This window comes from Lathamus discolor, chromosome Z (genome assembly GCF_037157495.1).
Source record: "Lathamus discolor isolate bLatDis1 chromosome Z, bLatDis1.hap1, whole genome shotgun sequence".
NCBI classification, from domain to species: domain Eukaryota; kingdom Metazoa; phylum Chordata; class Aves; order Psittaciformes; family Psittacidae; genus Lathamus; species Lathamus discolor.
The window spans coordinates 72,811,427-72,838,898 of record NC_088909.1 but is presented as its reverse complement, the minus strand read 5'-3'; the positions used below and the strand labels follow the sequence as shown (position 1 = coordinate 72,838,898).

Sequence of the window (27,472 nt, the reverse complement as noted above, 5' to 3'; positions counted from 1 at the left end):
TGATGGTCAGGCACTGTGTTTAATCAGTCTATTCCAAATCAGATGCAGAGTGATTAGCAGAGTATTTTGGAAAAGGGAAATGGATTTATACTGAACTTGAAAAAGGAACCACTTGTCTTCCAGCCACGTACACTTCAGAAATATTCCGATCGTCACCTGAAATAACATGGTCAAAACAGAGATTTGGACTTAAATCTACGCAATGATTTAATTGATGAAAATTATGCAATCCATAAATGAGTTTTGGACTACATCATTTGCAGCGACTGTTTCCTAGGACTGTGAAAGTTTATTTGGAGAAAAATAGTCAGGGCTACCGCAAAGATCAATGGATGTTTAATAAACTACCCGTGCTTTTTTTAAGAAACACAGCATTCAGCTGCTAATGTGTGACATGGGCTTTCTACATATTTAATAGATTCAGACCCTAAAAAAATTACTTATCTGTACAGAATTCATGTTGTTGCATCTGAACTAACTTAGGTACCAGGCAGCAGTAAAGCTGGATTGCCTCAGCCATTTTCTTGAAAAGGTAAAAGTTGAATTGGAGAATGACTCAAACATGGCCTGAACCAACACCGGTTATCTCTTTGTAGCAACATAACAGGCAGTGTAGCTCTTGTTCCATATGATGCTCTACAAAGAGTATCTGTTCTCTAAGCAGGGTAGAATTGTTTGGTTTGGGTTTTCTGTGTTTTAAAGGCCATCTTTTTTTCTTTTTTGGGGGGGTGGGGGGGGAAGTGAAAAATCCACAATGGTAACTGGTCTGCAGAAGTCCTTCTGAGCTGAACAGGTTCTGCACTGGTGATTAGCATGTCAGTGTTATTTTACTGTGAAATACAATTTAGCTCATACTGTATATAAATATAGGTGTGTTAACAAATATTACAAAGTGCATCTGATCATGCTAAACTATGTTTCAAAGAACAAAAGTTAAACCATTCAATTCTTACTCAGTATTTATAAATAAACATCAATAAACAGAAGTAAATGCTATTTTATGCAAATAAATACCGATAGTGACATTAACGTTTATATACATTGTAAATAACTGTATTTAATTACTGTAAACAAATGTGTATTTAATTATGTATAAATAAGTTCATTAATAACATTAACATTAACTTTGGCAATTTTTTATATAGGAAACAAGAAGACAATTTTATGAGATTCATAAAATAAAAAGGCAGAGATTCAGAACATACCTAGATACAGGAACTTCTGGAGAGTGTCCTAAAAAAAAAGTGTGAGAAAACCAAATTCAAAAGCATATCTGCTATCCTATATCATAATTACTTGAAGCTTGAAAGAACTAATATAAATAGTTTCCCATAATATTCCTATTAGCAGTAGCCCAAATCTTAATCTGCACGTTTCCTCGTCAGCAACTTTCAGTAAAGAGGCTGTATATCTTGGGAAGAAAACACTGCACAAGTTTGACAGTATAAACAAACACATGCCTAAAACAGAGTACCTTCGCTTCCTGTTTCTTAAGAGTTCTCAAATTCATTTCCTTATTGAAAAATAAGAAAAACAATTATGCATTCTTAAAGTCCCAAGGATTGTTAAGTTATCTAAAAATGTTTAGACTTAAACTCAAAAATATTTTTTCCAGACTTATTTGAATTAGGAAGAAGGTTTAAAGAATTTAATCTAATCCATATTATTGTGGTTTAAACAGACTAAGGAACAGCCACCTTACCACTTATGCCCACATAGAATCATACAATAGTTAGGGCTGGAAAGGACATTGAGATCATCCAGTTCCAACCTCCCTGCCATGGGCAGGGACACCTCACACTAAACCATCCCACACAAGGCTTCATCCAACCTGGCCTTGAACACTGCCAGGGATGGAGCACTCACAACCTCCCTGGGCAACCGATTCCAGTGCCTCACCACCCTAACAGGAAAGAATTTACTCCTTATATCCAATCTAAACTTCCCCTGTTTAACCCATTACCCCTTGTCCTGTCACTACAGTCCCTAATGAAGAGTCCCTCCCCAGCATCATTATAGCCCCCCTTCAGATACTGGAAGGCTGCTGTGAGGTCTCCACGCAGCCTTCTCTTCTCCAGGCTGAACAGCCCCAACTCCCTCCGCCTATTTTCATACAGGAAGTGCTCCAGTCCCCTGATCATCCTCGTGGCCCTCCTCTGGACTTGTTCCAACAGTTCCATGTCCTTTTTATGTTGAGGACACCAGAACTGCACAAAATACTCCAAGTGAGGTCTCACGAGAGCAGAGTAGAGGGCAGGATCACTTCCTTCGACATATCTAAGTAAACAGTGACATTCAGAATAGAGACAGCGAGCAGGAGCCTGGACACATCACTAAATTCAATTTGATCATTACCTTTTCAAATCATAAAGGATTTTGCATGAAATGTGCCTATTGCATAATGTCAATACTTCTTACATGTTTACATAAAAACTGTGCTTTCAACTCAAATAAGCTGTCTTGAGTTTTTAAGTTTACAACAGCAGTGCAGTCAAGGTAACCTAGTCTTTATCTAGTAACAGGTGGCCATTTTTGAGTTTGAATTCAAAGCATTAACTAAAACTAAATTGCTTTTTCTTGGCTGCCATCTGTCACTGCAAATAGATTAATTATCAGCTTGGGCTAAATAAGCATGCATTTTAAAATGTTACATGCATTTTTGCTCATGGGGATGTGGGACAGTCACTGAGGACAGCAAGGCTGTAAAAAAACATAAAACCAAAATACAAACACCAACAAAGAAATAACCACTGGCCTTCTTTGCTGCATACAGACAGCAGTGGTATATTACATCTGATTCCTGTTATTAGAGTAACTCCCAAGAGATTTATTCTGCCTGTATCACAGACCTTCCCCACATCCTTACTGGTAATTTCTTTGATAATTAATCCTGTTCTGATTACCTCAAAATTATCAGCAGAGAACAAGTCAAAAGGGCTGTCTGAGGCCTTCGTGTTGATTAGCAGTGCATCAAATTCTTTGCCAACCTCAAAGTTGCCAATCACGTCATCTAGTCCTAGAGCTGAGGATGAAAATAGAAGAGATCTTCAACACAAACCTCTTTCCACCATCTGGAAGCACCTGGAAATTTACTTGAGGTGTTCATGAGAAAAATGACAAGAATTTAGATGAATACAATGAAAAACATGAAAGCAAATTCAACAGTAAGTACGTTAGCATCTGAGTTCTTAAGTAACCTCTCAGTAAAAAGAAAAAAGTGTATTTTGGTGACTTTCTGAAGGGCATATGTTAAGGGTAAAAGAAATCTGAAAAACAGTTTGAAACCCTCTTTTTATTTTTGTTCTTTGAATGTACTCCATTAATTTTGTGTCATTGCAGATGTGATGTATAGACCACTATCAGTTTAAAGGGTAACAATAATTGTTTGCATTGCAAAAGCATTAAAGTTCCAACAGGGGTAATAAAATGAAGTCACAGAAAGATTAAAGTATATAATACTGCTGACCTTGCTAAGACACTATTAGATTTAATTGTTTAAACAGCTTAAGTAGCTTTGACAGTTTGTATATACTTATTATAATAGTCATGTATAACAATATGATAATAACAGAGGTGTGCAGAGAGAACAGTTTAAGGTAATTGCCAGGAATAAAGAACAATATGGTGTGGAAAAATAATCATAGCCAGATCTGAAGACTCATACCCACCTGTAAGGCTTGTTATTTCAAAGCTTTATTACAACCTCTGGTTCTCAGGTTCATAAGCACTGAAAATCTACAGTTTCATCTTCAGCAGCTAGGAACTTGCAAGTGCTTGGGATACCTAAAAAGAGGCCTCTGTGTCTCCTTGGAAATTACTTAAGATAGTTATAAATTGGACAAAGTATATGTGTACTAACTCAGCTTCTCCAATACTCCTGAGTTAAACTAAGTTATCAGAGGGGATAATATCTGCAAATAATTTGTTCGCTTGTTTTCAGACTGCTCCTCTCCAACAAAAGAAATTCAGCCTCCAGTGATGTTTGTGTGTGGCAGGAACTTCACAGTACTTTAACAATGGTTAAACTCCTGCAAATGGTGAAATATTTTGACTACCTACCAGTTTCAAAGAAAACGAGCTTATATACTACAAAAAGTAAGGCTTGCGAGCAGACTGCAATTTTTAGATTAAACACAAGGGGGTGATAAGTGCTTAGGAGTCTCGGCAAAACAAAGACCCGCAACACAAATAATCGCTCATTTGAATCTCTGCAAACCCTACCTGACCAGGCTACTGGAAAGCTGTATGAATAGCTTTTATTCTGTCCTCGAAAGTGACTCGGTAAGTAAAAACCAGCTCAAAATCAGTATAAAAAATATTCAGACTACTAAGTAGACCTAAGAACCCAGATATAACAAGAGCAAGAGTAGCTGGGAAGAGAGATCATGTGCGAGCTTGGGATTTTAACAAATATTCCTTTCCATATCTCAGCTAATTTATTCCCACCTTTCATGAGAACAGTATATACTGTGAAAAAAAACCCAAACCCTCTCCTTTTTTGTCCCCTGCCCATTTTCTGTCTTCTTTCCCCATTACACCCTCGAGAAATTCAAATGCAGTGCTGAGAAGACCTGTTTGGCAATATTTTCATTACCTCTTTTAGACTTCCATTAATAGTTCATAACGGTGTTTTCCAACAACTACAGGAAGACTTAGGACCAGTTCTTTAGCAGTTAGCTCATTTCTGCTATCTGAAATGGTATTAAATTTTTACTTACATGTGGATTTGCTCTCTGGTAAATCGTACAAGTTCTGCTAAAACTTTGCTAATTGTATAAATCTGTATCTGCATATGACCATAGCAAAACATGCCAGCGAACCAAAATAACTGATATACTATATGACGTACACTATATGAGTATATTCTGCAGATGTAGTTATACCTTAAAATATACTTTTGCATATCCTGCTTAAACTTTGTGCTTTTCTCTGACTGAGCAGTGATTTTCATGATGTTTTGATTTGCTGGAAAGACAATGATGAACTGCCTCACTGAGAGCTACAAAAACAGAAAAAAATTAGAAACCAATGACATACAGGATTCATGATTGTACAGTAATTGCACATTTCCTCTAAGTGCTGGTTGCTGAGAAAACAAATTTCCAATTGGTGTGATAAACACACTAGCACTGATGATTAAGAAGTCTGAGGATCTTTGAAAAGAAAATGTACAGCCCTGTAAAATCATTAAGATTCTATTGTTAAACTCTCAACATCAATATGAATACTCCTCTGCAATGAACCTAGTATGGGTATGAGAGACTGAAGAATCTCTCTCCCCAGATGCCATTTTAGATGCCGTCACTCTGGCACCAGAAATTCTGTGAATTCAGCCACCTTTTAAAGCGAGGGAGACTTAACATCAAGAAGAGCTGTAGTTCTCTAAAGAAATCCTAAAGAAATTTCTTACCTTGGCTTCCTCCCAGAGTGGCTAGTTGAAAAGCTTCTTCAAGAGTTAGTCCTGTTTCATTCACTTTATTGATCTGAAGGGTATTCGATGCCATCACTGTTTTCCTGATGGCATCAAGCATAGAAGCTGAATATCCACCAGCAACATCTAGAAGAGATCAGACTCTTAGAAACAAGCTTTGGGAATAATTCTCTGGGTTAAACTTCTATGAGCTTTAATTAAATGTTACAAACAGATGTGTTAAACACAAAGTTTTACTGCAAAGTGCTGTCTCTGGATGTGTAATTCCTAATAAATGTGCTCTCACAGACAATGTCAGGTAAATAGAACACAACACACAATATCAGAAACCTGAAAAGTTGTAGTTGAAGCCCTGTTTACTCTCACAACAGAAAGAGAACTTTCTTCATTCATTTTTGGTTTTCTTTTTAAACACTTTTAGAACCAGCTCTAGATTTCAGTACTCTAGACTTCACTGCTCTAGAAGCAGCGAAAAAACAAAAGCAGGTCCATAAGCTGGAGACATGCTGTCTTTTAAATACAGAGAAGTAGGCACATTTTTGCATCCCCCAGTGGTTTCCGAAAGAAACCATTTTTACAGTAAACTACTAACCTGTGCCAAGGCCAAGTTTCACATTGTTTTTCAGGACCTTTTGCACATTTAAGACACCATTGCGCAACCTGGATTGGAAGAAGAAATGTGTTCTGCATGAAACATGCAGAGAATGTTCAGGAAGAGTAAGGCTACAGAGCTGTTCATGACACAGGATATCAGAACATGTGCAGTAGATTTGGTTTATTAAACTGAGCCAGAACATTTGCATTCAGACACCTGAAAGATGGGGTTTAAGCATTTACAACAAAGGCAGTTTTTCTCAGTTAAAATATCCCAGTTTTATAGTTATTTGCTGATAACAAGTTTTCAGTATACCCATGAAAAAGTCCAAATATGGTGTAAAATATATTCCAGGAGATGGGAAGTCATGTCATGAGCTTCAGTAAGTCAACACAAACAAGATACTGATTATGTTAAAAGCAAAATTACTGTTAACATTTGGTACAGTATCCTGGCTGGATACTACACAATATCTCATTTCTCCTCAACAGAAAAAAGATTATATTGCACATTCCCATTTCCCCAAAACATACACATACTTTGGAAGGGAGATGGCCTGATTTTTCAATTGATAGAACAGTCAGAAGAAATTAAGATTAAAGGAATAAATATTTATTTATATATAGAGAGATAGATATGTATATGACTATGTTGAAAGATCACAGTTCAGTCCAGGTCCATGCAGAAGTGGAGCATGAATGGTCATGCTCAATCCAACATGTCACTTCTGGTGGAACAGAATAGTACATATATATAGTATATATACAGAATATGTAGCAGCTGTGTAATAGTAGGCTGAACTCGGGGTACTATGTGAACAACAGCTTGATTTAATTGTACACATCTTTTTCTTAACTTACGAAAAATTAGAATTGGGACAATGTGAAATTGCAGCTCCACGAAGACTAAAAAGTTTCAGCTCCTCTTCAGAAAGATAACAGGCATGAGCCATCACTGTCTAAAGAAAAACAGAATCACCAATTTACTCAATATTACATTTTTTTTTATTTTTTGCTGCATCTCCTTTAATAAACAAAAGGACACCTGTTACCACCAAGGGAAATTAATGCACTGCTCAAATGAAGCTCTTGGAAGGGGAGAAGCTCTCATTAACTTCAGTATGCCTGACATACTCACTCTCTCAGCTTTTTTTTCATTTATTAACCTAAGAAGATAGGGTGCTGACCCTTGCAGTGACCTAAAAGCTTCTAGGAACAAAAGCAAGAACTCCCCAGTTGCCCTAATGCTGCAGTAATCTAACAATTTATATTTTGTAGCTAACACAGATTTTAAGTACTGGAGCTAGGAACACATCAGAGAGAATGGAAGATGTACGTACTCTTCTTACATGTTTCCCATTGTCTCTCCAAAGGTTTGCACCAGGCATACATACACATGGAATATTAATGGAATATATATATACACACACATATATAGATACATATACATATATGTATATGGAATATTCTTTAATTAAAAGAATCTAATTTTTTATGCAATTGATTAATGACTTTTCTTTCTTGGCCTGCATAACTGACTTTAAAAATACGATCACAAGCAGTATACACAAAAGACAGAAGTATAGGATAGTATCATTTAATAGGACATAAAGCAATTATTTCTAGACAAATCTAATTGGAATTACCTCATATGCCAAATGCCTACTCAAAATGAAGCAAGAGCTCTGTTAGGCCTTGCAATCTGCCAATAACAATGAGAACAGCACAAGGCCTGTTTCCGCTGAGCATCTCCTAATAGCACTCTAGCTGTCTCCCTACTTATCTATCTCCCTACTTATCAAGCTCAAATGTAACTGAAAATGCAATGAGAATAGGCACATCTTAAGGACATACATATTAGCTGCTGACCTGTATCTCTGCTGATCTGTACTCTTTTTCAAAAAAAAAAAGGAAATATTTCACCACAGCTCTGAAAAACATACTTTCAGAACAGCAACAACAACATGAAAATATTGCTGCCTTAGTTTTGGTGGTTGGGGAGGAGGAAATGGCTTCAGTTTTGTTATTGTGCTTGTGTTAATCGAATACCTGAAAGCACTGGTAACCCTGATTTTCAGTGACTTTTCAGTGTTACGAGTATAAAGGTCTGACAGAATTAAGGCCTGGTTTTGCAGAGCTAATAATTCTCTTTAGGATACCGACGCAACAAATCAGCAAGCATAGGACTGCATGAGAGATCAAAAGTTAGTACTGTATACATATTAAAGTAGTCCATATTGAATTCTCAGATGAAAAGGACTGTAAATAAGTAACTTACTGGGGTACAATTTCAAAGAAACAAATGAGAGTTCAATAGCTAATTGTCAAGGAGTTCCGAGCTGCCCTTTGTGCCTCTGAAAATTCTTTCCTAAAATTTTAAATCAATTTGACAGATGTTTCAGCACTCTGACTGTAGTTGAGCTGTTCATACTCACTCTTGCATGGGCTCTCCATTGTCTAAGAAGCACTAATAAGTGCCTGGCACTCCAACCTGTATTTAAGTGGGGGCTGGTACCAGATCTGTTTTCATTTATCTACCAACATAAAGACTTATTGAATTTCAACTCTTCGGGCCACTGTGCCTCTCAACACTTGGTAAAATCAGCCAATAAGAGCACTTCTGAAGTCAGAACAGTAAAGTGTACCTCTCTGTGTGTGAGGTTCACGCACAGAACACAAAGAGTTGCTTTTTTGTAGGAAACTGCCAAAACATTAAGCTGGTCCTACCATTACACCATAGAACAAATCTTCTGCAAGAATATTGTAATATAAGGACAACTGGGTACTGCCCAAGAATTGCCATCTCCCACAATACCAACTTTACCTAGTTTTCTTCTAACCCCACTGTCCCAATTCTTTTTGGAGTCCTTGGAAAATGGATCAGGAAGCATAAAATACCTTTATTGTTCATTTACCCTAAAATGATTAGGAAAAGTGTGAGTTTGTCTAAAGTTCCAATAACTTGACCAACATCTGTACAACAAAGAACATAAAAAACAATTAACCTAGACAATAGAATCACAGAATAATTTGGGTTGGAATGGACCTTGAAGCTCATTTAGTTCCAATCCCTCTGCCATGTCAGTGACACCTTCCACTAGACCAGATGTCACTGACCTTGAAAAAACAATAGAAACATTTCAGGTACCTACAGTTAACCATCATATTGTCTACATAAATCTAAGCTACGCTGTGGAAGTTTTTATGCAGCTACCTTGCTGGTAAGCAGCTTGTTTTTATCATATAATTCAGTGTAATTCTGGTAGGCAGGAAACATGTTCTCCACAAGTTTGAGTTCTTCTTCATTTTCACTTATGTGACTCTGCAATAAGAAAATACATAGGAATGAGTGCTTCAAATAGCATTAAACCTGGCATTACAACCTTCTGAGCAACCTAATGTGCTAAACATATAACGACAGAAAGTAGTATTTGTAAAGCCTACAGTTAGATCTAGTCTTTGGCTTTTTTTTTTAATTGGAGAGGTCCTTGGGACCCAGGAGAGAACCTCCATTTGTTTCTTTAAAAGTGGAATGAGACGGTATGCTTCGATTATCTGTCACAGCAGTTTGGTGACATGATGGCCCACTTGTATTTGGCAAATTTCAACATAATAAATAAAATAATACAGATAACTATGAGGTGAAAGAGAAAACCAGCCTATCACACAGCGCACCCTCAGATCAAGGCAACATACAGGTAGCTGCTCCATGTATCTTCAGATGGGCTGATTAATTCCTGGTCTGACAAAATGAAAATCTGATCCTCCTGTACTCCCACCGGAGGATATATTTTCAAAATTCCCACTTTGCAATGACAAAAAATCCTAATGTAGGATAGGTTTTAAACAGAATATGCTTAGAACTGTGAAATCAAAAAAGAAATATCTTGACATTTCAACAGACCTGAACACTTTTGAATTTGTCTTTATTAGACAGAGGAACTTCATCATGCAGAAAATCCTACAGCAATGTTAACAGTGTTAAATAAGATATGAAGATGAGCAATTGTTTAATCTACTGAAATGTGGTCTGCACAGAAGCAGCAGAAGGCAGAGACAGATGTGGAAACCTTGGACTAGGAGAGAGCAACGTTTAGCAGACCCAGATGCTGGTCTTCTAGTGACCATGTGCCAGGGCTTGCTGAATTGTGCATCCTCCCACCTATGAGCTTTCTCATTTCCTGTGCAGGTCACAGCATTCTTGCAGAGCACCATTAATAAATTCAGAGGAATGTAAAAGACAGATCCCAAGGTAAGAATGTGACTGAAGTATTTTCCTGGCATTATGAAAACTCCCTGATCCGTATGCTATCTATCCAAACTATTTAAATTGGATACAGAGCTCTCTCAGGTTACCTGCACATGGAGGTCACGAGCCTGTGCTAAATCGCCAAGCGCACAAAGCAAATCCTCTGTGCAGGAAGGGCCAAAGCGGGGAGTTATTACAGGCTGTACCCTTGGATACTGAAAATATTAAAAAGACATATTAGGGATTCTACCTCTATATATCAGTGTACAAGCATTTACACAGAAATTATATTTTGCTCCATCAATTAATGCTTACTGCATCCTTGCCAACTCACACTGTAAAGCCATTTACTTGTTTTTATTAGAAATTTCACCATTGAAATAGAGAATCAAAGCGACGAATGACCACATGTTTTTCTGAGTCCCACTTCTGTGAGTATCAAAGATTCAATGATTCAAAACTGAAGAGCTCTTGCTTGATCTTCTCCAATCATTATAGCAACAAATTGTCCCTACACTTCCTAGACAGGAAGATTAGTGGTAGCAACAGATACGTTAGACACCAAGACTAGAGCTACAGATGTTTACCTTACACCTTGCACTTATGGATTAAAATTTTCATAACAAACAGACAACAGCATTGCAAGTCTGCCTTCAGTCACAGGAAATAATTGTGCATGCGGCACCATTAAAAGACAGTATATGATAACTTGATTTGCAGTTTCTTATACCATCTTCCTGATACAAGGATCTCAGGACTTCTCCGTATTAGCCAGTTTAGTAATACATATGATTTAGACATGAAACTCTATGCTCTTGAATATTTTGAGACACAAAAATCAACAAATTAAGCCACTGAAAAAAAGAAAGGCTGATACGAAAGGTATCCCTGATTGTAATATGTATGGAGTGTCAATTCCGTATTTACACCCCAAGAGTGTAAACCTGAATTTCTTTAGAAACACACTGGAAGACATATGCTGACCCAAGATACTAATTTGGTAATGGGTTAGCAACTGTACTGTAAACACACTGATTTCTGCTGGTGAGAACTTCTTTTCACTAGTCTATTTATATACCACAGAGTGAGAGACTGTGGCTTTCACCAGAAAATTTTCCTTTCTAGGAAGCCGAATATATTTTAAAGTTGAAGCACAGAACATTACTCTGCTGTGCTCTCACCACTGAATTTACACTGCTACAAGTCCATTTCTCAACATGGCTAGCAGAACATTTTTCAGACTGATGACATCTCTCTGCTATACAAAAAGACGTATATTTATTGACTTGTCACTAAGTCAGGAGTGTTTCTCAAAGGGATTAACTATTTCATATATTTACACAGAATTTCCTGAATACAGAAGTGAATAAAGAAGAACTCTACTTACTTTCTTTTCCAGTAGTTCTTTAACAAACCTGGAAAAAGGCAGAAAAAAAATCTGTTAGAAACCTATTACCTGTGCTATAAATTATGACAATAGCTACTTGGATACCTTGTTAAGTATTATAGACATTTGTTACAGAAAGTTGGGCCAGGTTCTCAGATGAAATAAAAAGAAGCAATACAGTGAAGTCAGGATAGTTACACCAAATTATGCTAGCTGTGAATTTGACCCTAAATATTCAGAATCTTTTTCATTTGCAGTAATTAGCATTAGACATGTGGTAATTGCTCTGAGTTGCCACTAAAAACCAAATGCGTTACATTAAATTCATTGAAAACATAATTATAAGCTACAGCTGCAACATTAGAGAAAAAATATTGCCCGTGAACCTAAATTACAGCATTAAGCATCATCTATTATTTAAAATCCTATTTTTAAAAGATGCTGCAATATTTTATGCTCACTTACAGCACTTGCATATGTCCTCATTCACTTACAGGACCCTTGCTTTTGTGGAAATGCTTATAATAATGTTAGCATATAGCTATCTACCTTATAGAAAATACAGTATAGATTTACTTACTTTGTTAAATAAAAGAAGCTTCCTCAGGGACCTCTACGTAAAAACCTCAAGCAGTCACTACAGATAATGCAGATGAGCAAATAAAACTACCTCTGATTTTGCGGGGAAGACATTCTGTGAAAATCCATATGCACAGTGTATGCAAATAATTTCCAGAAGCCTGTTTGAGATGGTTTGTGGAGAGGATCTCTGTGAATTCTTATGCCATAGTTATATTTAGAAAAACCTGTAATTTTGTTCACAATAAATGCTGAATCAAATTTGTCAAATATCTTCTGATGAAAAAGAAAATAATGCTGGAGGCTAGATTCACAACACTGAAGGTGGTGCTAGATCAGCAGCTAGAAGTGAGAAACCCAAGCTCAACCTCCACAACAACTGGAAAAACTTGAGCCCACCATCTGACTGTCAGAGCCAAAACGTAATGTGAATTAGATATCATCTGTCTGTCTCTCCTCTCATTGATTCACCTGATATAATAATAAAAGATTGACTGGAGCAGAAACTGAAACACAAAGCACAACTCTCAGATGATGATCCAAAATCTCCCGAAACAGATGGCTGTTTTCATTCGCCTTTACATTCTCTGAAAAGTGTCAGCATTGTTTCAAAACCGAAATACCTGTCTTAAAATACCCTACGCTTTTTTGGCTTATATACTTCATTATAAGGAAAGAAGCTCAGATTCAAACCACTGTCTTCTGTAGCAGTAGAACAGATTTGAACATCTGGGTCATCTTCTTTCCAGATGACTACAAATATTACCAGCATATAACGTATACAGTAGAGTGCAAATTATTAATACTACATGTTTTAAAATGTCTTTAAACATAAACACTGCTAGAAATCCATGACCATTTCTAACTTTTACTTGCATTCTTCTAGCATGATTTGCAAAAGTAAGGTAGCAACTTCACACAAGTGTAGCAAGACCTTTATATTACTGTTATTACTGTTTCAAATATCATTCTCTTTCAGCATGATACTTGAAACTTTATACAAGTTGAGAAATAGTCCCATGAGAAATGCTGTATGCCTGCTTACGCATTTTCTGAGCATGGATGTGAAACATAAGGGTAACCTAAGATAGCAGGCTGCCATTCTCCAGTCTTAGATCCCCTCCGCCATGTACATTTCATTGATTTCATTATCTTTCATTCTCTCAGCTGCAAGTTAGACTAATTTCACTAATGCTATGCTGGAGAAGATAAGAACCACAGCATGTTTGAAATGGGGTACATGAAAGCTGGCTCCTACAATCTGAATAAAGCTTATCCTAAATGAGGGAAAGAATTTGCTCAGAAGTTAATGGGAGTAAAGGAACTGATTGCCACCCCACCATTGCATATCAGGTCACATCACCTCCACACACAGAGCTGTGAAGGGAAAAAAGAAGGCAGAAAACAGACAACCACCTACACATATTCTCTGCAAACCCCAGAGCTGCAGCTTTTCCCTTTCTTTGGAAGAGCTACAGAGAAACTGCTTGGGCTGTGTGGCAACCACAGAAATTGCCAGAACTGTAGAAAGCAATGCCATCAGAAGGAAAAAAAACCCTGTTCCTAATAAATTCACACCTGTAAGTTCTTCAGTCAGATTCACATTCACTTTTCAGATGGATAAGAAAAGTCTTATTTCTAAGGGTTACGCCATCAATTTAATCACCTCACCTTTCTGTCTCTTGGACAGAGTCTTCAGTAGTCTCTTTGTATTGTGGCACACTGTCATTCATATCCATGCAGACTTTTCCAACAAATGCTCGTTGACCAAATTTATCTGGTGAGATCCATAAAAGAATAAAAACTCAGAATCATTTGTTCTCAAAAACTGCTATCAAAGCCTGTACTGAAATCAAAATAGCAAATGCCACCCCAGCAAGTTTCATTTTAGATGAACAGAATTTATCTTTTCTTATCTTTAAGTTGAGACCATCCCTGTGACTCTTAAAGCTAAAAAAGAAAGAGAGGAAAAAAAAAATAAAAATTCTTCTTCCACACTAGTACTCAAATTTTTAAATGTTCTAATTGAGGATGAGATTACTGTAGTTTTACCACAACCAGAATTCATAATGGCTGTACATGAAGATGACTGCTCTGAAGTAGAGGATGAGAAACACAAAACCAAAGTACAGTAGCTGTAATAGAAGATTACCCTGAGCTGAAAAAAGGCACAAAGACATCAGCAAACCATTTCTTCTTAAGAGAAAGGAATGAGGCTCCTAACATGTCTCCTACATGCAGTTGGAAGGAGAAAATTACCACCACTGCTTCTAGCATCCTTTCTTGAGCTTTATCCATACTAAGACCAGGAACTCACGTGTAAGGCTTAGAAAGAGTGCATATAATGTTCAAATCTAAGCTTTTAAATGTACTTGTAAACTAGATCTCTTTTACCCACTTTTACTGTCTGAGTTGTTGAATACAACAGCTTTAAAGTTTCAGGTTTTCATAAAAAATCAGAAAGGGAATTTTTGATGGATACTGAAATATTCATTAAATTGCTCTGCTATGGGAGCTGGCTGAGCCTTGAGAAATCCTGCAAGACTCACAACACTTTCAAACAGAAGATATTTGCACTGGTGAACAAGAAGGAAAGGATAAGATCCTGATGCAACTCCCATTGTTATGGTTTCTGAGGGTGTTTGGAAACTTCTCATGTTGATTCTCAACTGAAACTTGAGAGTATCAGGAAGTAAACGCACTGACTGCACCTCTTTTCATTCAGCCCTTTAATCCTCAAATAGCAAAAGGCTGAAAAAGCAGAAAACTGCAGCTGAAGAGCAACTCCAGCATACTTAAGCTCTGCAGCAGCTGATTTGGAAGTGAAGAGAGTAGCAGAAACAAGAGTAGGAGAGGGGCGGTTAAGTGAATAACATAGCTTCACTAAGGGGAAATCCTGCCTGATTGATTTGGTGGCCTTCTATAACAGGGCTACAGAACTGATGGGCCAAAGCAGCTGATGTCATCTACCTGGACATGTGCAAAGCGTTTGACACTGTCCTGCACAACATCCTTGTCTCTATACTGGAGAGAGATAAATTTGATGGACAGACCACCCAATGGAAAAAGAACAGGCTGGCAGGCTGCACGCAGAGTTGCAGCCAACAGCTCAATGTCCAAGTGGAGACCTGTAACAAGTGGTGTCCCTCAGGGTCAGCACTGGGACCGATCTTGTTCAACATCTTTGTCAGCAACACGGACAGTGGGATTGAGTGCGCCCTCAGCAAGTTTGCCGATGACACCAAGCTGTGTGGTTCGGTTGATACGCTGAAGGGAAGGAATGCCATCCAGAGGGACCCAGACAGAGATGGGCCAATGCCAACCTCATGAAGCTCAACAAGGCCAAGTGCAGGGTCTTACACCTGGGTCAGAGCAATCACAAGCACAGCTACAGGTTGGGACTTGGGGGTGTTGGTCGCTGAGAAAATGAACATGAGCCGGCTGTAGTGTACGCTCGCAGCCTAGAAAGCCAACCGTATCCTGGGCTGCATCAAAAGGAGAGTGACCAGGAGGCTGAAGGAGGTGATCCTGCCCCTCTACTCTGCTCTTGTGAGACCTCACCTGGAGTATTGTGTGCAGTTCTGGTGTTCTCAACATAAAAAGGACATGGAACTGCTGGAACAAGTCCAGAGGAGGGCCACGAGGATGATCAGGGGACTGGAGCACCTCCCATATGAAGACAGGCTGAGAAAGTTGGGGCTGTTCAGCCTGGAGAAGAGAAGGCTGCCTGGAGACCTCATATAAGCCTTCTGGTATCTGAACGGGGCCTATAAGCATGTTGGAGAAGGGCTCATAATCAGGGACCATACAGACAGGACAAGGGGTAATGGGTTTATACTGAAGCAGGGTAAGTTCAGGTTGGATGTAAGGAGGAAGTTCTTTACTGTCAGGGTGGTGAGGCACTGGAACAGGTTACCCAAAGAAGTGGTAAATGCTCCATCCCTGGCAGTGTTCAAAGCCAGGCTGAACAGAGCCTTGGGTGACATCTCTTAGTGTGTACTGTCCCTGCCCATGGTGGGGGGGTTGGAACTGGATGATCTTGAGGTCCTTTCCAACCCTAACTGTTCAATGAGTCTATGATTCTGTGACAAATAAAATGAACAAAAAAAAAATAATTAAAAAAATCATTAGTAAAACGAGAAATTGCTAGCAAGTCTATAACTCCTAAGCTCTGTTTCCTTCAACTAATACAGTCTGCACAATACCCTTCAAAAGTCACTGTTAGCCTTACCGATAATTTCAGCAAGAAGAAGAGAAGTATCTGTATAAATTGTTGCAAAGTAGCAAGCTGTAGTCGTGCCATTCTTTAGAGTTCGTCTCTATAAAAAGAAATCAACTGTTTCAACTGTCTGGAAAAAAAGATAGTCAAGCTGCCAAAATGCAGAACAGGCAGTCTGATTTCAAACTGCAAGAACATTAAGTTATTTTGAAATTGTGCAGTGAACTGAGAAAGTAAAATATAGATTTTTAATTTCATAATAGCTTTTTTTAAGTCTGAGTGTTCATAAATACACAAACTCCTCTCCCAAATTTACACAGGACTTTCACAATGGCTAAACCCATAAAACCCATTCTATATTTCCTTCAGTTGAACTGGAAATAAATTCTGACTTATATTTAGAAATACAACCAGTCTTTTATGTTTTTTCATGGTTTTGAAAGGCTCTCCAATTTTCACAGTGAAGCACTGTTTACCTAATGCTAGCAGAGCAAGGCTTCTGGGTTTTCATTCGGTTACCTGATGTGGCTGGTAAAAATATCCGTACTTTCATATATAACACCCCTTTGTTATGCCTGAATACAAAGGAATAAACTTCAAGGTAAAAGTAAACTGAGAACAACTGGTCAGAGTGCAATTCAATTACTGAATTATATCATTTGGAAGGAGAGGCTGGTTGATACCTGCTCATACTAGTTTGGAAGCACGTAAACAGTAAAGGAAGAGCCATATAAAGGTACATTAAGTCATGATGAAATTTATACCATCACTTGACTAGACTTGAGACTAATGCGTACTCTACCGGTTACCCATTCGTCATACAGGTTTAAATAAATCTTTGGATTCTGGCAACAATATAATTTGAGAAATCTTTAAAATATTTTTAAATGAGATAGAAGGTGGGACATTCAACACAACTTTTGAGAATAGTTAGAACTAACTTTTTACAACATGAAGGCAAGCTCTCTTTTCTTTACAATATTCAAATTAAAGGAAACAGTTAAAAATACGTTTTTAAGGGTTTCAAAAATGAGTCTCAAAAATAACAATGTCATTAATGAGGCAAACTACCTTGGTCTTTCTTAGCTTTTAAACCCCAAGATTCTCTACTTCTGGATTCCTAACATCATTGTTAAATTCAACCTAAAAACATGCTGTTCCAAATCATCAGCTTGAAGAATTTTCTTACCTAAAAGTGGACCACAGGAGGTTCCAGGTATAATATGGTAAATGTCACGTACTTTGTTTCTTTGACAAAGTGTAGAAAGTCTTTATTGGAAACAGAATTTTGATTTGAAAAATTCACTAGTTTTTCATTACAGCTCCAAAAGTACAAAGATACATATGAAACAATATCTGCTCTTTGCAGGTTTAGTCCTATTTCTAACAGTTTTAGACAAATGCAAGGGAAATTATGCTGGCCAGATCATTTAATCTGTTGAAGATATTTCAGTCCACATATTAAAGGACACATTTCCTTTAAGCACAGGATCAGTATGCTGCAGAATCAGTATACCTGCTTATTGTTCATCAAGTAGAATTTGACCTTAAAGCCTTTATATTGCTCAAAACCAGCCTAGCTCAAACACAGTCTCCCTCTTTGGCCACAATACCATTGACAGACTTCATCTAAAGCCTCTGCAGTGACAATCCTGCTACAAGGACCTCAAATGTAGAAACATCTTCCCTAATTACTTCAAAGCACCCCAGACTTGTTGTCTATGAGAAGCATCTTCTCTTTCATGTGGCCTTTGCAGAAAAGGAAATATCCTCCTATTTTTAATTTAGGGTTTTCTTTTAATATGCTTTTTTATTTCTACACCTGCTGGCTATACTCATAGAGTATTCTTAAATGTTGGTCATTGCACTCAGATATCAGAAAAGATGATATATAAATTTGTTGTTAACCTTGGGATTAAATGAACTGTTTTACCAGCAACAACAGAACAAGACTGGAACTAGTAGGAGACAACCTTGGCTGGCATTAGAACAGTGGCTGTACTGTTGGTTTTATCTAGTTTTCATGACACTAAAACATGCTCTACTATTTCTAGTGACCTTCTGAAAACTTACATGTATTTCACAAATACGAATATCATCAAGTCAGTAAATTATATTTGCAGTACTTACAACAACTCTGGTGTACACTTCTTCTGCAAAGTCACTGTCTTTGTATTTGGCTTCTGTTGGGAAGGTGTAGGTAGTCAACCACTGCAAAAGAGGTAGATCTACTCTTGTACCAGCAAATGAATACTGGGGAGCATGAATGTGTGTATCAACCATTCCTGGCATGAAGAATTCACTAGGGAAAGAAAAGAAAACAGTAGTAGTCAAAAATGTTAATAAATTTTCCAGAGAAAGTAGTTTTGCTTTAAACAGTGTTTGAGGAATATCCACCAGAGTAAACGGCAAGTACAGATAAGCCTTTCACTTTCAGCATCAGCCTATCAATTGCTACTGCACCTCTATCCATACTCTTTTTACAGTATATAGGAGTTGAAAAATAACTTTCATACAGACCTATATATAGCTAACAGGGTAAACAATGTAAGAGCATGATGAATCCAATGATCTTTAGTAACACTGAATACCAACAAATAAAACCAAACTGGCTTCATAATAACTAAAATGATTCAAGCTTAGAACCCACCTGATAAAGACAGGATTTGGGCACAGGCTTGCTTGCTAGTATGGCTATATTTGGAATACCTTTAGCTGCAAGAACATTGTATTTACAAAATGGTAACTCTCTATATCTCAGTTTTCCTCTAAATACGTCTCTCTCTGTATATTCAGTCTGGAATTTCAAGGTTTAATGGAAGAACAGCCACCATGTCTACAAATGCAGACACAGACACCCATGAAAAAGATCTCTACTGAATACCTGGACAGGAAAGGCATCCTCACAATGGAACTGTAATCTTTTTTGTTGTCATGTAGTGTTCATGCAATAACGGGGATGAATATATCAACATTTTGGTGGAACTTCATACAGTGTAAAATTTTTCACATTCTTCTGCCCTTCTCCCTGGCTACTGAATGAACAGTGATTTAGTCTCTTTGTACTTTCCCTTCTTCCTGTTTTAGTGCATGCTAGAAATGTTGAAAGATGTTTCACAACCTGATCCATATTCCCAGCACCATCCATTTTCGTCAGGCTATTTCAAGTGACGAAAACATCTGATGACTCACAAATACTGTATGATTGGCCTTCCAACAAAGCATACAGGTTTTTAAACAACTGAATACTAAATCAGTGCTGCAGCTCTAAATTCTAAGCCACAAGTGGTTTACACTCGTATAGTTTACAGCTGCTACATGCAAAGCATTGGAGGTGCAATCCAAAACTATTTCACTTCACCAGAAAGGTGGGGGATTACACTGGCTGAGGAAAAAAGAAACACTCAAGCTGCAATACAGTTCGAAATCCAAGCCTCTGTGTTCAGAAGGTTTAAATATTCTAATTTTATTAGAATTTATAAGGGACTGTATAGAAGCCCAAGCAAGTGCCTTATATCTGTAGTGTTAGTGGCACCTGTATTTGCTAAGTCTAGACTTTTGAGCTAGTTAGGCACAGCCCATTGCTAAGAAAATGGATATAAAATGTTATTTCAAGAAAGAACATCATTTATTTGTGTAAGCACAGAAGAGGTCATGTATGACAGATACATATGGCATTTTGTCCCACACAGTGTAAATCAGCCAGTACAGTTCAGCCATGGCTGCAGTCACAAACCAAGGAACACAAAAAACCCACAGACCATCCACCCTCTAAGGCCCATCCAGGATGGAGGCAGCTCTTGGATTAAGAGTTCTCACAGAGCTGAAAGGGAGTTTTGCCCATGAGACTGGACATAATGTGCTCCCTGCCAAAATGTATTCACAGAGACTTGCATTACTTCACTCAAAATAAACTGCATTAGCTGAAATTAATCTAAACAAAACACATACTGGTTACTCAGTTCTCTTATGTCAGATGTTTTGAACCCCCACTTCCTAGCCAGTTGCTCTTGCTGATCAGTTTGCTCCAAAAACACAATCTAGAAGAAAGAAAACATAGTTAGATACTGCAAACCTGTATCCCTCATCAGCTTTACACGAAGGCAAAATGAATCACATCTTAAAACAGATTTTGCACACTCACTACAAAGGTTATAGTTTTGCACTGCAATACTTGTTCTGCCTAACTATCAAGTATGATTTTGAAATGCCTACTCACAATACAGTGAATAACTGCACCCACTTTGCAACTAGTAAGGAAACAATTAACTCATTCTCAAGTGATGAGACTGAAGCAATAATTCCCAAGTAAGGACTTCAGTGTCCACTGGTGTTCCTGTAACATAGCACTATGCTAGCAGTGTGGCTGCTCGTTGTAGAGGTGTGTGGCAGCCTTACCGGAATGCAATTACAGCGTTCAGCACCAGAAGGGTCAAATTAATTGTTTTGCCTAGGAGTGACTAGCACTGAGCTAAGTATTTTCTAATTTTCTGCTCGTGTCATTACTGTTGGTTTTTTGTTTGCTTGGATTTGCTTTTTGGTTTTGGTTTGGTTCTTTTAATTTTATTTCTGAAGTACCTGGGAAGAGAAAAGTGAGGGGGGAAAAAGTGAGTCTGTTCATTTTCCAGAACAGATTTCAAGCATGCCTGACATCTTCATTTATTTCAAAAAAACTACAATCTGGAGCCTAACTCAGCCCCATTTCACTGTTGGAGGACACCGATGCTACTGCTGCTGAGTTTCTGTTGCCAAGTCAGGATTTTAGCACACTCTATTTTAAAATTGCATGGTATTTTAATCTGCAACATGATGCTTGGCAGCTGAATCCTCAACTACTTAATTCTCTGGTCTGGCAATAACAGGCACAACTCTCCAAGAAAGACTGGGGAGTCTAGGAACTGCAATGCCCACCACAGGCTCCAGGTGGGATCTGGACTCCCACAACACTTCAAAGAGTAGACAGAGGACCCTGCTGCCCACCCCTGCGAAAGACTGTCTATCCTGGGCTTTCAGGAATTCTTGCCTAACCAGAGTTTCTGGCTGTCAGAAAACAACTCATGGACTTCTAACTCCCTTGGTGGAAAAGCTCGTTCCTCTAATTTCAAGGGAGACCTCTTGCTGCTATTTGTACCCTTCTGCTCCTGGGAAGATTCCCACACTGAGGGCCTGTATTACCTTCAAGACAGCTGTTATATTATGAGGCAGCAATTAAAAAATCATGTAAGGGCAAGATCAAACAGTTGTAAAAAGGTGGTAGGAAGGAACTTAGGAGGAAGATGAAGAGGACCAGAAGAGCACTGTTTATCAGTTACTTGCACTCCCTTTGTAATGTGTATGACATAAACTTTTGCATTTTCTACCTTTTTCTGTAGAGAAAAATAAGCAAAGGCAGCTAAGCTGTATAAAAGAAGGTTTTGCCTGCTTATCTTGTAAATGCACATATGGCTTATATGATTTACATTGTCTAAAGAGTAGATGTTTAAAATTTTTAGTCACTAAAAAAAATTAAAATTATACCTTATAAATAAATACCACACTAGCAAAAATTGCAAGAATATTGTAGTCCATTAATACTTCTCATGAAGCAGCATCTCTCCTAAAGAGGAATATATCCAGCTTAATTAGCTATATATATGAGAAGGGCTTAGACTACAGACCTACAGAAATTTCTGATGAGCAATAAGGAAAATGTCACTCTGATGCTGAAATCAAAATGGATGCAGAATGTGTATTGTTAGAGCTGCAGGAGGAAAAAAAAAGGGGGGGGGGGAATGGGGGGGAAAAAAACCAACAGAGAGAGAAACATGAAACACCAGATGGCAAATTCTGGAAACAAGTGTTACCATGGAAAAGAAGTGGCTGTTACACTCTCTTATGGTGCAGATAAATAAAACACTGAAATCATGGAAGTATGAAGAAAATATTTTTCAAGGGAGATGAACACAGGGAATCAACCTTAAACTTGACACCTGGTCCATTACTGTCAAATGCAGCAATGGATGAATCAGCAAGACATCTATACTCGTTGCAAACAAACTTCCCAACAGTACTCTTTGGTTACCTAAGAGATGCTCCCCATTGCTTTAGCGTGTTTTTGTTATGGCCACCTTTCCAACACTGAATGCTTTAAGGTCTTTAAGGTTGGACATGCATGAGTATTTGCTTGCACATTCAAGGTAACCAGTGTGGTGCATTGGTCCTTTAAATTAGTTCTGGGCCTTAACACTGTTAAAGCAAGAAAAAACCTCTATGGCAGAGTCACTAGAAGTGCACAGGCAAGACTTCCGCTTGTAAAGAAGGAAGTAAAGGAGAACAACCTTTGGCAAAGTTGTATCGCATAAGCAGTATCAATGACTGCTAACACTAGCACACAAATAGTTCATTCAGTTCTGATGTGTTACCTGTGTGATGGTGCTAAAGGATACAAAGATAAGGACCTGAAACCTCCTTACCCTGGCGTCTAGCTCAGGCCTCTTTTATTCCCAGATACAGAATCATAGAATCAACTAGGCTGGAAAAGACCTTTAAGATCAAGTCCAATGGTTACCCCAGAACTGCCAAGTCCACCACGAAACTGGGTCACTAAAGGCCTCATCTACGCAGTATCTGAACGCTTCCAGGGACGGTGACTCCACAAGCTGGCTCATGTTCAGCCATCCATCAGCATCCCCAGGTCCTTTTCCTTTGAGCAGCTTTCCAGCCACTCTTCCCCAGGCCTGTAGTATTGCATGAGGTTGTTGTGACCCTTGCACCGGACCCAGCACTTTGCCTTGTTGAACTTCATACAATTGCCCACAGCCCATCAATCCAGCCTGCCCAGATCCCTCTGCAGAACTTTCTTATCCTCTAGCAGATCAACACTCCTGCCCCACTTGATGTCATCTGCAAATTTACCGCCCAAAGCTCCTCCATCAACACATGGTAGGTCCACTAAACTACACATCAGCCCTGATGCAATAAAGTCTGAATGCCTCCAAGCAGCACAGTGCAAATAACTTTGCTACCAGAAGAATGAAAAATGAATGTTATTGGCTGGAGAAACACAGAGGTTTTGGGGTTTTTTTATCCAGCAGTGCTTGTGTTAAATTTGTTTCTGGCTATGACACTCATAAATGAACATACATGTAAGGGGTCCATCCTTGTTTCCCCTCCCACATGCCTCTCTTCCCTTCTTGTTCCCACAGTGACTAGTTGACTTTTGCAATTAGACATGATGCTTATTGCTTGCCTAGTTCCCAAAACTAGAATGCGATGCTAGCTGAGAGGCAGGACCCAGCTCCCAAACAAACAGCCCAGCCTCCTGAGAAAGGCTAAGCAGCAAACCGCAGATGGATATTGGTGTCTTGGTACCTTCCACCTTATGCAGCTAACACACGTCACATGTTATCCCAGCTGGCTTAAATTAAACACTTATGTTTGGCAGTATGCAACAGTATTAACTCTTATTCCTCAACACTTTTCCTCTCTAAAACAGGAGGTTTTAGCTTAACACTAGTTCTATTTACTTAATATTCTATTCACGTAATTACACCACTATTTCAATGATAACTCACATGTTGCACATGTGTCTGTTTCTTTTACTCTAAGGAACAGTCATCTTTCTATTTGCATTCCTCAAGAGTGGCACCACACTGCTCACCAAACTGCTCATTTAGACACAGTCCTGATTCTGCCAACTTAACAATAACTTGGGTCTTCTTACCCGAAAGCAGCGTTTTCCTTGCTAAAGCTCCCTTTAAACCTATAGGCAAAGCACAGAGAGCTGACATTTCACTTGAAGTCTTTATCAGCCAAGTGTCCCCACTTGCAGTGGGGGTCTGGGCATTGCTTCTGTGGCACTGGTTGTATGTGCCTGTCCCTTGGAGGACACACTCATACTGAAAACAAGACCTGGCTGTTCACAAATGATGATCTGTTAACCCTCTCAGAGGCAGTGTGAGATTTTTCCATGATGGAGTCAGAAGAATGATACCCACTTAGTTAAGTTTACTTCTCTGGGAGTAGTACTGAAATAGTTTTGGTTGAAAATTTGGACAATAAAGGTAAGCAATTTTCTAACCACTATGTCCTCCTTGAAGAGCCAGTTCTTCAGTGATTCCAGTGGAAGTTCTGCATAAGGTTAAATTACAAGCAATAGAATAAAAGGTGACAAAACTCACTATTATTAGGTCCTGGAATAGTAAAATGCCAAGAATTTGTATTATAAAGAGAAGAAAATGGAAGTCCTTGTGACTGTATTCTGTTGGGAATTTAATTTCGGACAACAGTGGTGTTCTACTGGAAAACACTTCTTTTAAAAAACATAACTGCATGGGAATATTCCAATTTATGCAAGGGAAACAATATCCTTGTCCACTAGAACAGGGGAAGAGAGTGACTGGTTGCACAGATCCTTAGATACAGCTTACTAAGGTACCTGCTTTTTAAGAAAAATCACTTAAAAGTCTTGATTTCCTATGGATGCTGAGCAGAAACCCTTTTCTGGAAACTGCCATTACAGACAGCAACAGAGGTATGAGTCTCTGCCTCCTGCACCCACATTACATAAACCAAACCCTTTTTTCATTCATAGCTCTATTGTTTTAGTTGACAGCAGCCAATACGGAATTATGTAAGCTTTCATTCCCCTTCCACACATGAAAATACAGCTTCTCTGAGACTTTGCTACGCCTTCCACCACACTCCTCAAGAGCTGTAAGAGAGCTGTCTTTAAGCAGGCCCGCATGGACCTGTATGAACAGAGGAAAAAAAATACTGTAATGGCTGAAAGTGTGCTTTGAACAGATTTCAAATGGTACTGACACAATGAAGCCTGTTATTTAGCCATAAGAAAGAAAATCACCTCTTTTTATTATCTATATAAGGTACCTATATATGTTACTTCTATAAAAAAACGGCCTGTGCCACTAAAATGCCCCACGTCATCACCTTCCTAACTCCTTGTAGGTATATGTCGTGCTTTATCTTGTGACAACAGAAAACCCCCAACAAATATAAAGCCTTAATCAGAAGACTGTGCATGAGTAAGGGGGATACACTGTAATAACGCACAGTCATTATTTTGATACTCAGATAATGAAAAACACTCTTGTGAAACTGAAAGAAAACCAAGAGAATCTGAAAGCAAGCCCTGAGCAGGCGCGCTGCTGTTTTGCAAATACTCAGCACGCTTCAAAACCAAATTTAAGCTAGCCGCAGACTCCTCCAAGGAGATAACTCGCCATCCCAGCTACCTCCAGCTCCTACGAACAAGAAATCGCTTCTCCGCAGCTCTTCTGCCGCCGGACACCGAGTACTTGGGAGTGCGTAATTTTGCCACTTTCTCCCTAGAGCGCTGCGGAGGCGGCCCTACCCCTCCGGTCCGCTGACTGGGACCACCAAGGGTCGTTTTCACCTCAACCCAGGGGCCCGCAGGCGGGGAGAGGGCACCTGAGCACTCCGGCCCCAGCGGAGCGGAGCGGAGCGGGACAGCGGGTCGGGAACCCCCGCGCCCCCCCGCAACGCGCCTTCTCTCGCCCCCGCGCTCACCGTCCCGCTCTCGTCCACCCCCAGCAGGTGTCCGTGGAGGACCTCCATGGGCGCCGCGGCGTTGGAGTGTACGAAGGTGCCCCTGAAGACGTGTGCGAGCGGCGGACGCTGCGGGGAGTCCATGGCTACGGCGGCGGCGAGCAGGCTAGCGGCACCCGGCGGGGCTCTCTGCGCTGCGCCGCGGCGGAGGCGGTGGGGAGCTGCCAGCCAGCGGGCTGCCGCCCCTCCGTGTCTCCCGCTGCCGGCGGCGGTTTCCTGGAGCTGTCACCATTTCCCCACCCCCTGGTGACTTTCTCTTCGGGGACTGGTTTCAGCGGAGGGAGGCGGGCGGCCGGGTAGCCCCTCTCCCTTTGCCCCGCTGCCGCCGGGCGGGAGGTGCCCGCGGGCGGCCGGGACGCGGCCGAGAGCAGCGCTGGGTGCCCCCCACCGCAAACCGACCCCCACTACCCTGCCCGCCACCGGGATGGCGGCCCAGCCCCTTACAACAGGCGCAAAAGGCCGGAGCAATGCCTGGCGGGGTTGGGCTTCCCGGTGGCTTCCCGGGAAGCGCTGAGACATGTAACCAAGTGTTTGGCAACACTTTGTGCGTGCCCGGCAGCTGACTTCTGCAACCGAGCTGGAGGCTGCAGCCGCTTTCCAAAGTTCCATGTACAAAAAGTTGACGTTGTAAGCCTGCTGTGCCGCAGGCTGCCAGCAGCTGGTAACCTGTCTCTCCGTGCCTGGAGCACTAGGAAATTTATCGGACGTTTTCAGGAGAATAGACCTAATTTTAATATACTATAAGCATGTGTTTTGGGGTGGCCTTTACTGCTTTGTTTCACCTGTTCTGTCGTTCTCCATGATCCAAGATTAATCTCTCAGACTAACTCAGTCCTCAGCCCCTGTACTGCACTTTGGTACGGTATGGGAGTAGAAAATAGATGCCAGCTGAGGTACCAGAACGTGGGCAGTCAAATGCCTTATTCAGTGGAGGAGATGGTCTACAGAAAAAAAACCAGCCTCAGGAAAAGAAACAGCAATAGAAAAATTAGTTTTGTTGATCCAGAGAAACTAGAACCATATTCTGCTCCAACAGCCTGTCAAGAACACATGAGAAGAGGTTCACCTCTGGGAATACTGAAATAAGACTTCACAGGACCAGAATTACATACACCAAGGGTAACACCTGAATTCCCCTTTGAAGACACCTCTTTAATCAGGTTGTGAAATGCTGAATGAACTTGGCACCCAGGGCACTGGCACCATCATTCTCAAAGCTCAATTGCAAAGTTTGTCGTTACGTAGTTTATCATTAAAAGACCTTTGCACTTCCCGCTGTGCTGACACCATACAAATGCATAGCAGATTATCTTTGCTACAAGTTCTCCGGGTCTGCTGTGAGGGGAAAGAAAGATAATGGAAAAGCACAGAATGAATTTAATTTTGGTCTGTTGTGGGCAAGTCAACAGCCTACGTCTTGACTTCTTTAGGTTCTTGAAGGAAGTT

General features: G+C 39.7%; 1 protein-coding gene across 1 annotated transcript; it reads right to left on the bottom strand.

The window, feature by feature from the left end:
- Positions 1–26,121, bottom strand: GDA (guanine deaminase). The gene is made up of 14 exons (XM_065662236.1): positions 25,988–26,121; positions 20,411–20,499; positions 18,590–18,761; positions 16,472–16,559; positions 13,912–14,017; positions 11,662–11,689; positions 10,382–10,489; positions 9,240–9,347; positions 6,887–6,984; positions 6,024–6,091; positions 5,411–5,557; positions 2,904–3,022; positions 1,206–1,233; positions 1–156 (listed from the first exon to the last, which is right to left on the bottom strand). Exons 1-14 carry the CDS (start codon positions 26,108–26,110, stop codon positions 86–88), a joined length of 1,353 nt encoding a protein of 450 aa, XP_065518308.1. The 5' UTR covers positions 26,111–26,121; the 3' UTR covers positions 1–85.
- Between the last annotated feature and the right edge of the window lie 1,351 nt (positions 26,122–27,472).

Bases quoted from the DNA above. Each gene is read 5' to 3' on its own strand.
- GDA (XM_065662236.1), bottom strand. From the start codon at position 26,110: ATGGACTCCCCGCAGCGTCCGCCGCTCGCACACGTCTTCAGGGGCACC. The intron at 6,985-9,239 runs GTAGCTGCATAA...GTTTTTCTTTAG, and splicing joins ACAAGCTGCTTACCAGCAAG to ACAGTGATGGCTCATGCCTG. The intron at 1,234-2,903 runs GTAATCAGAACA...CTTTTTTTTTAG, and splicing joins TCTCTGCTGATAATTTTGAG to GACACTCTCCAGAAGTTCCT.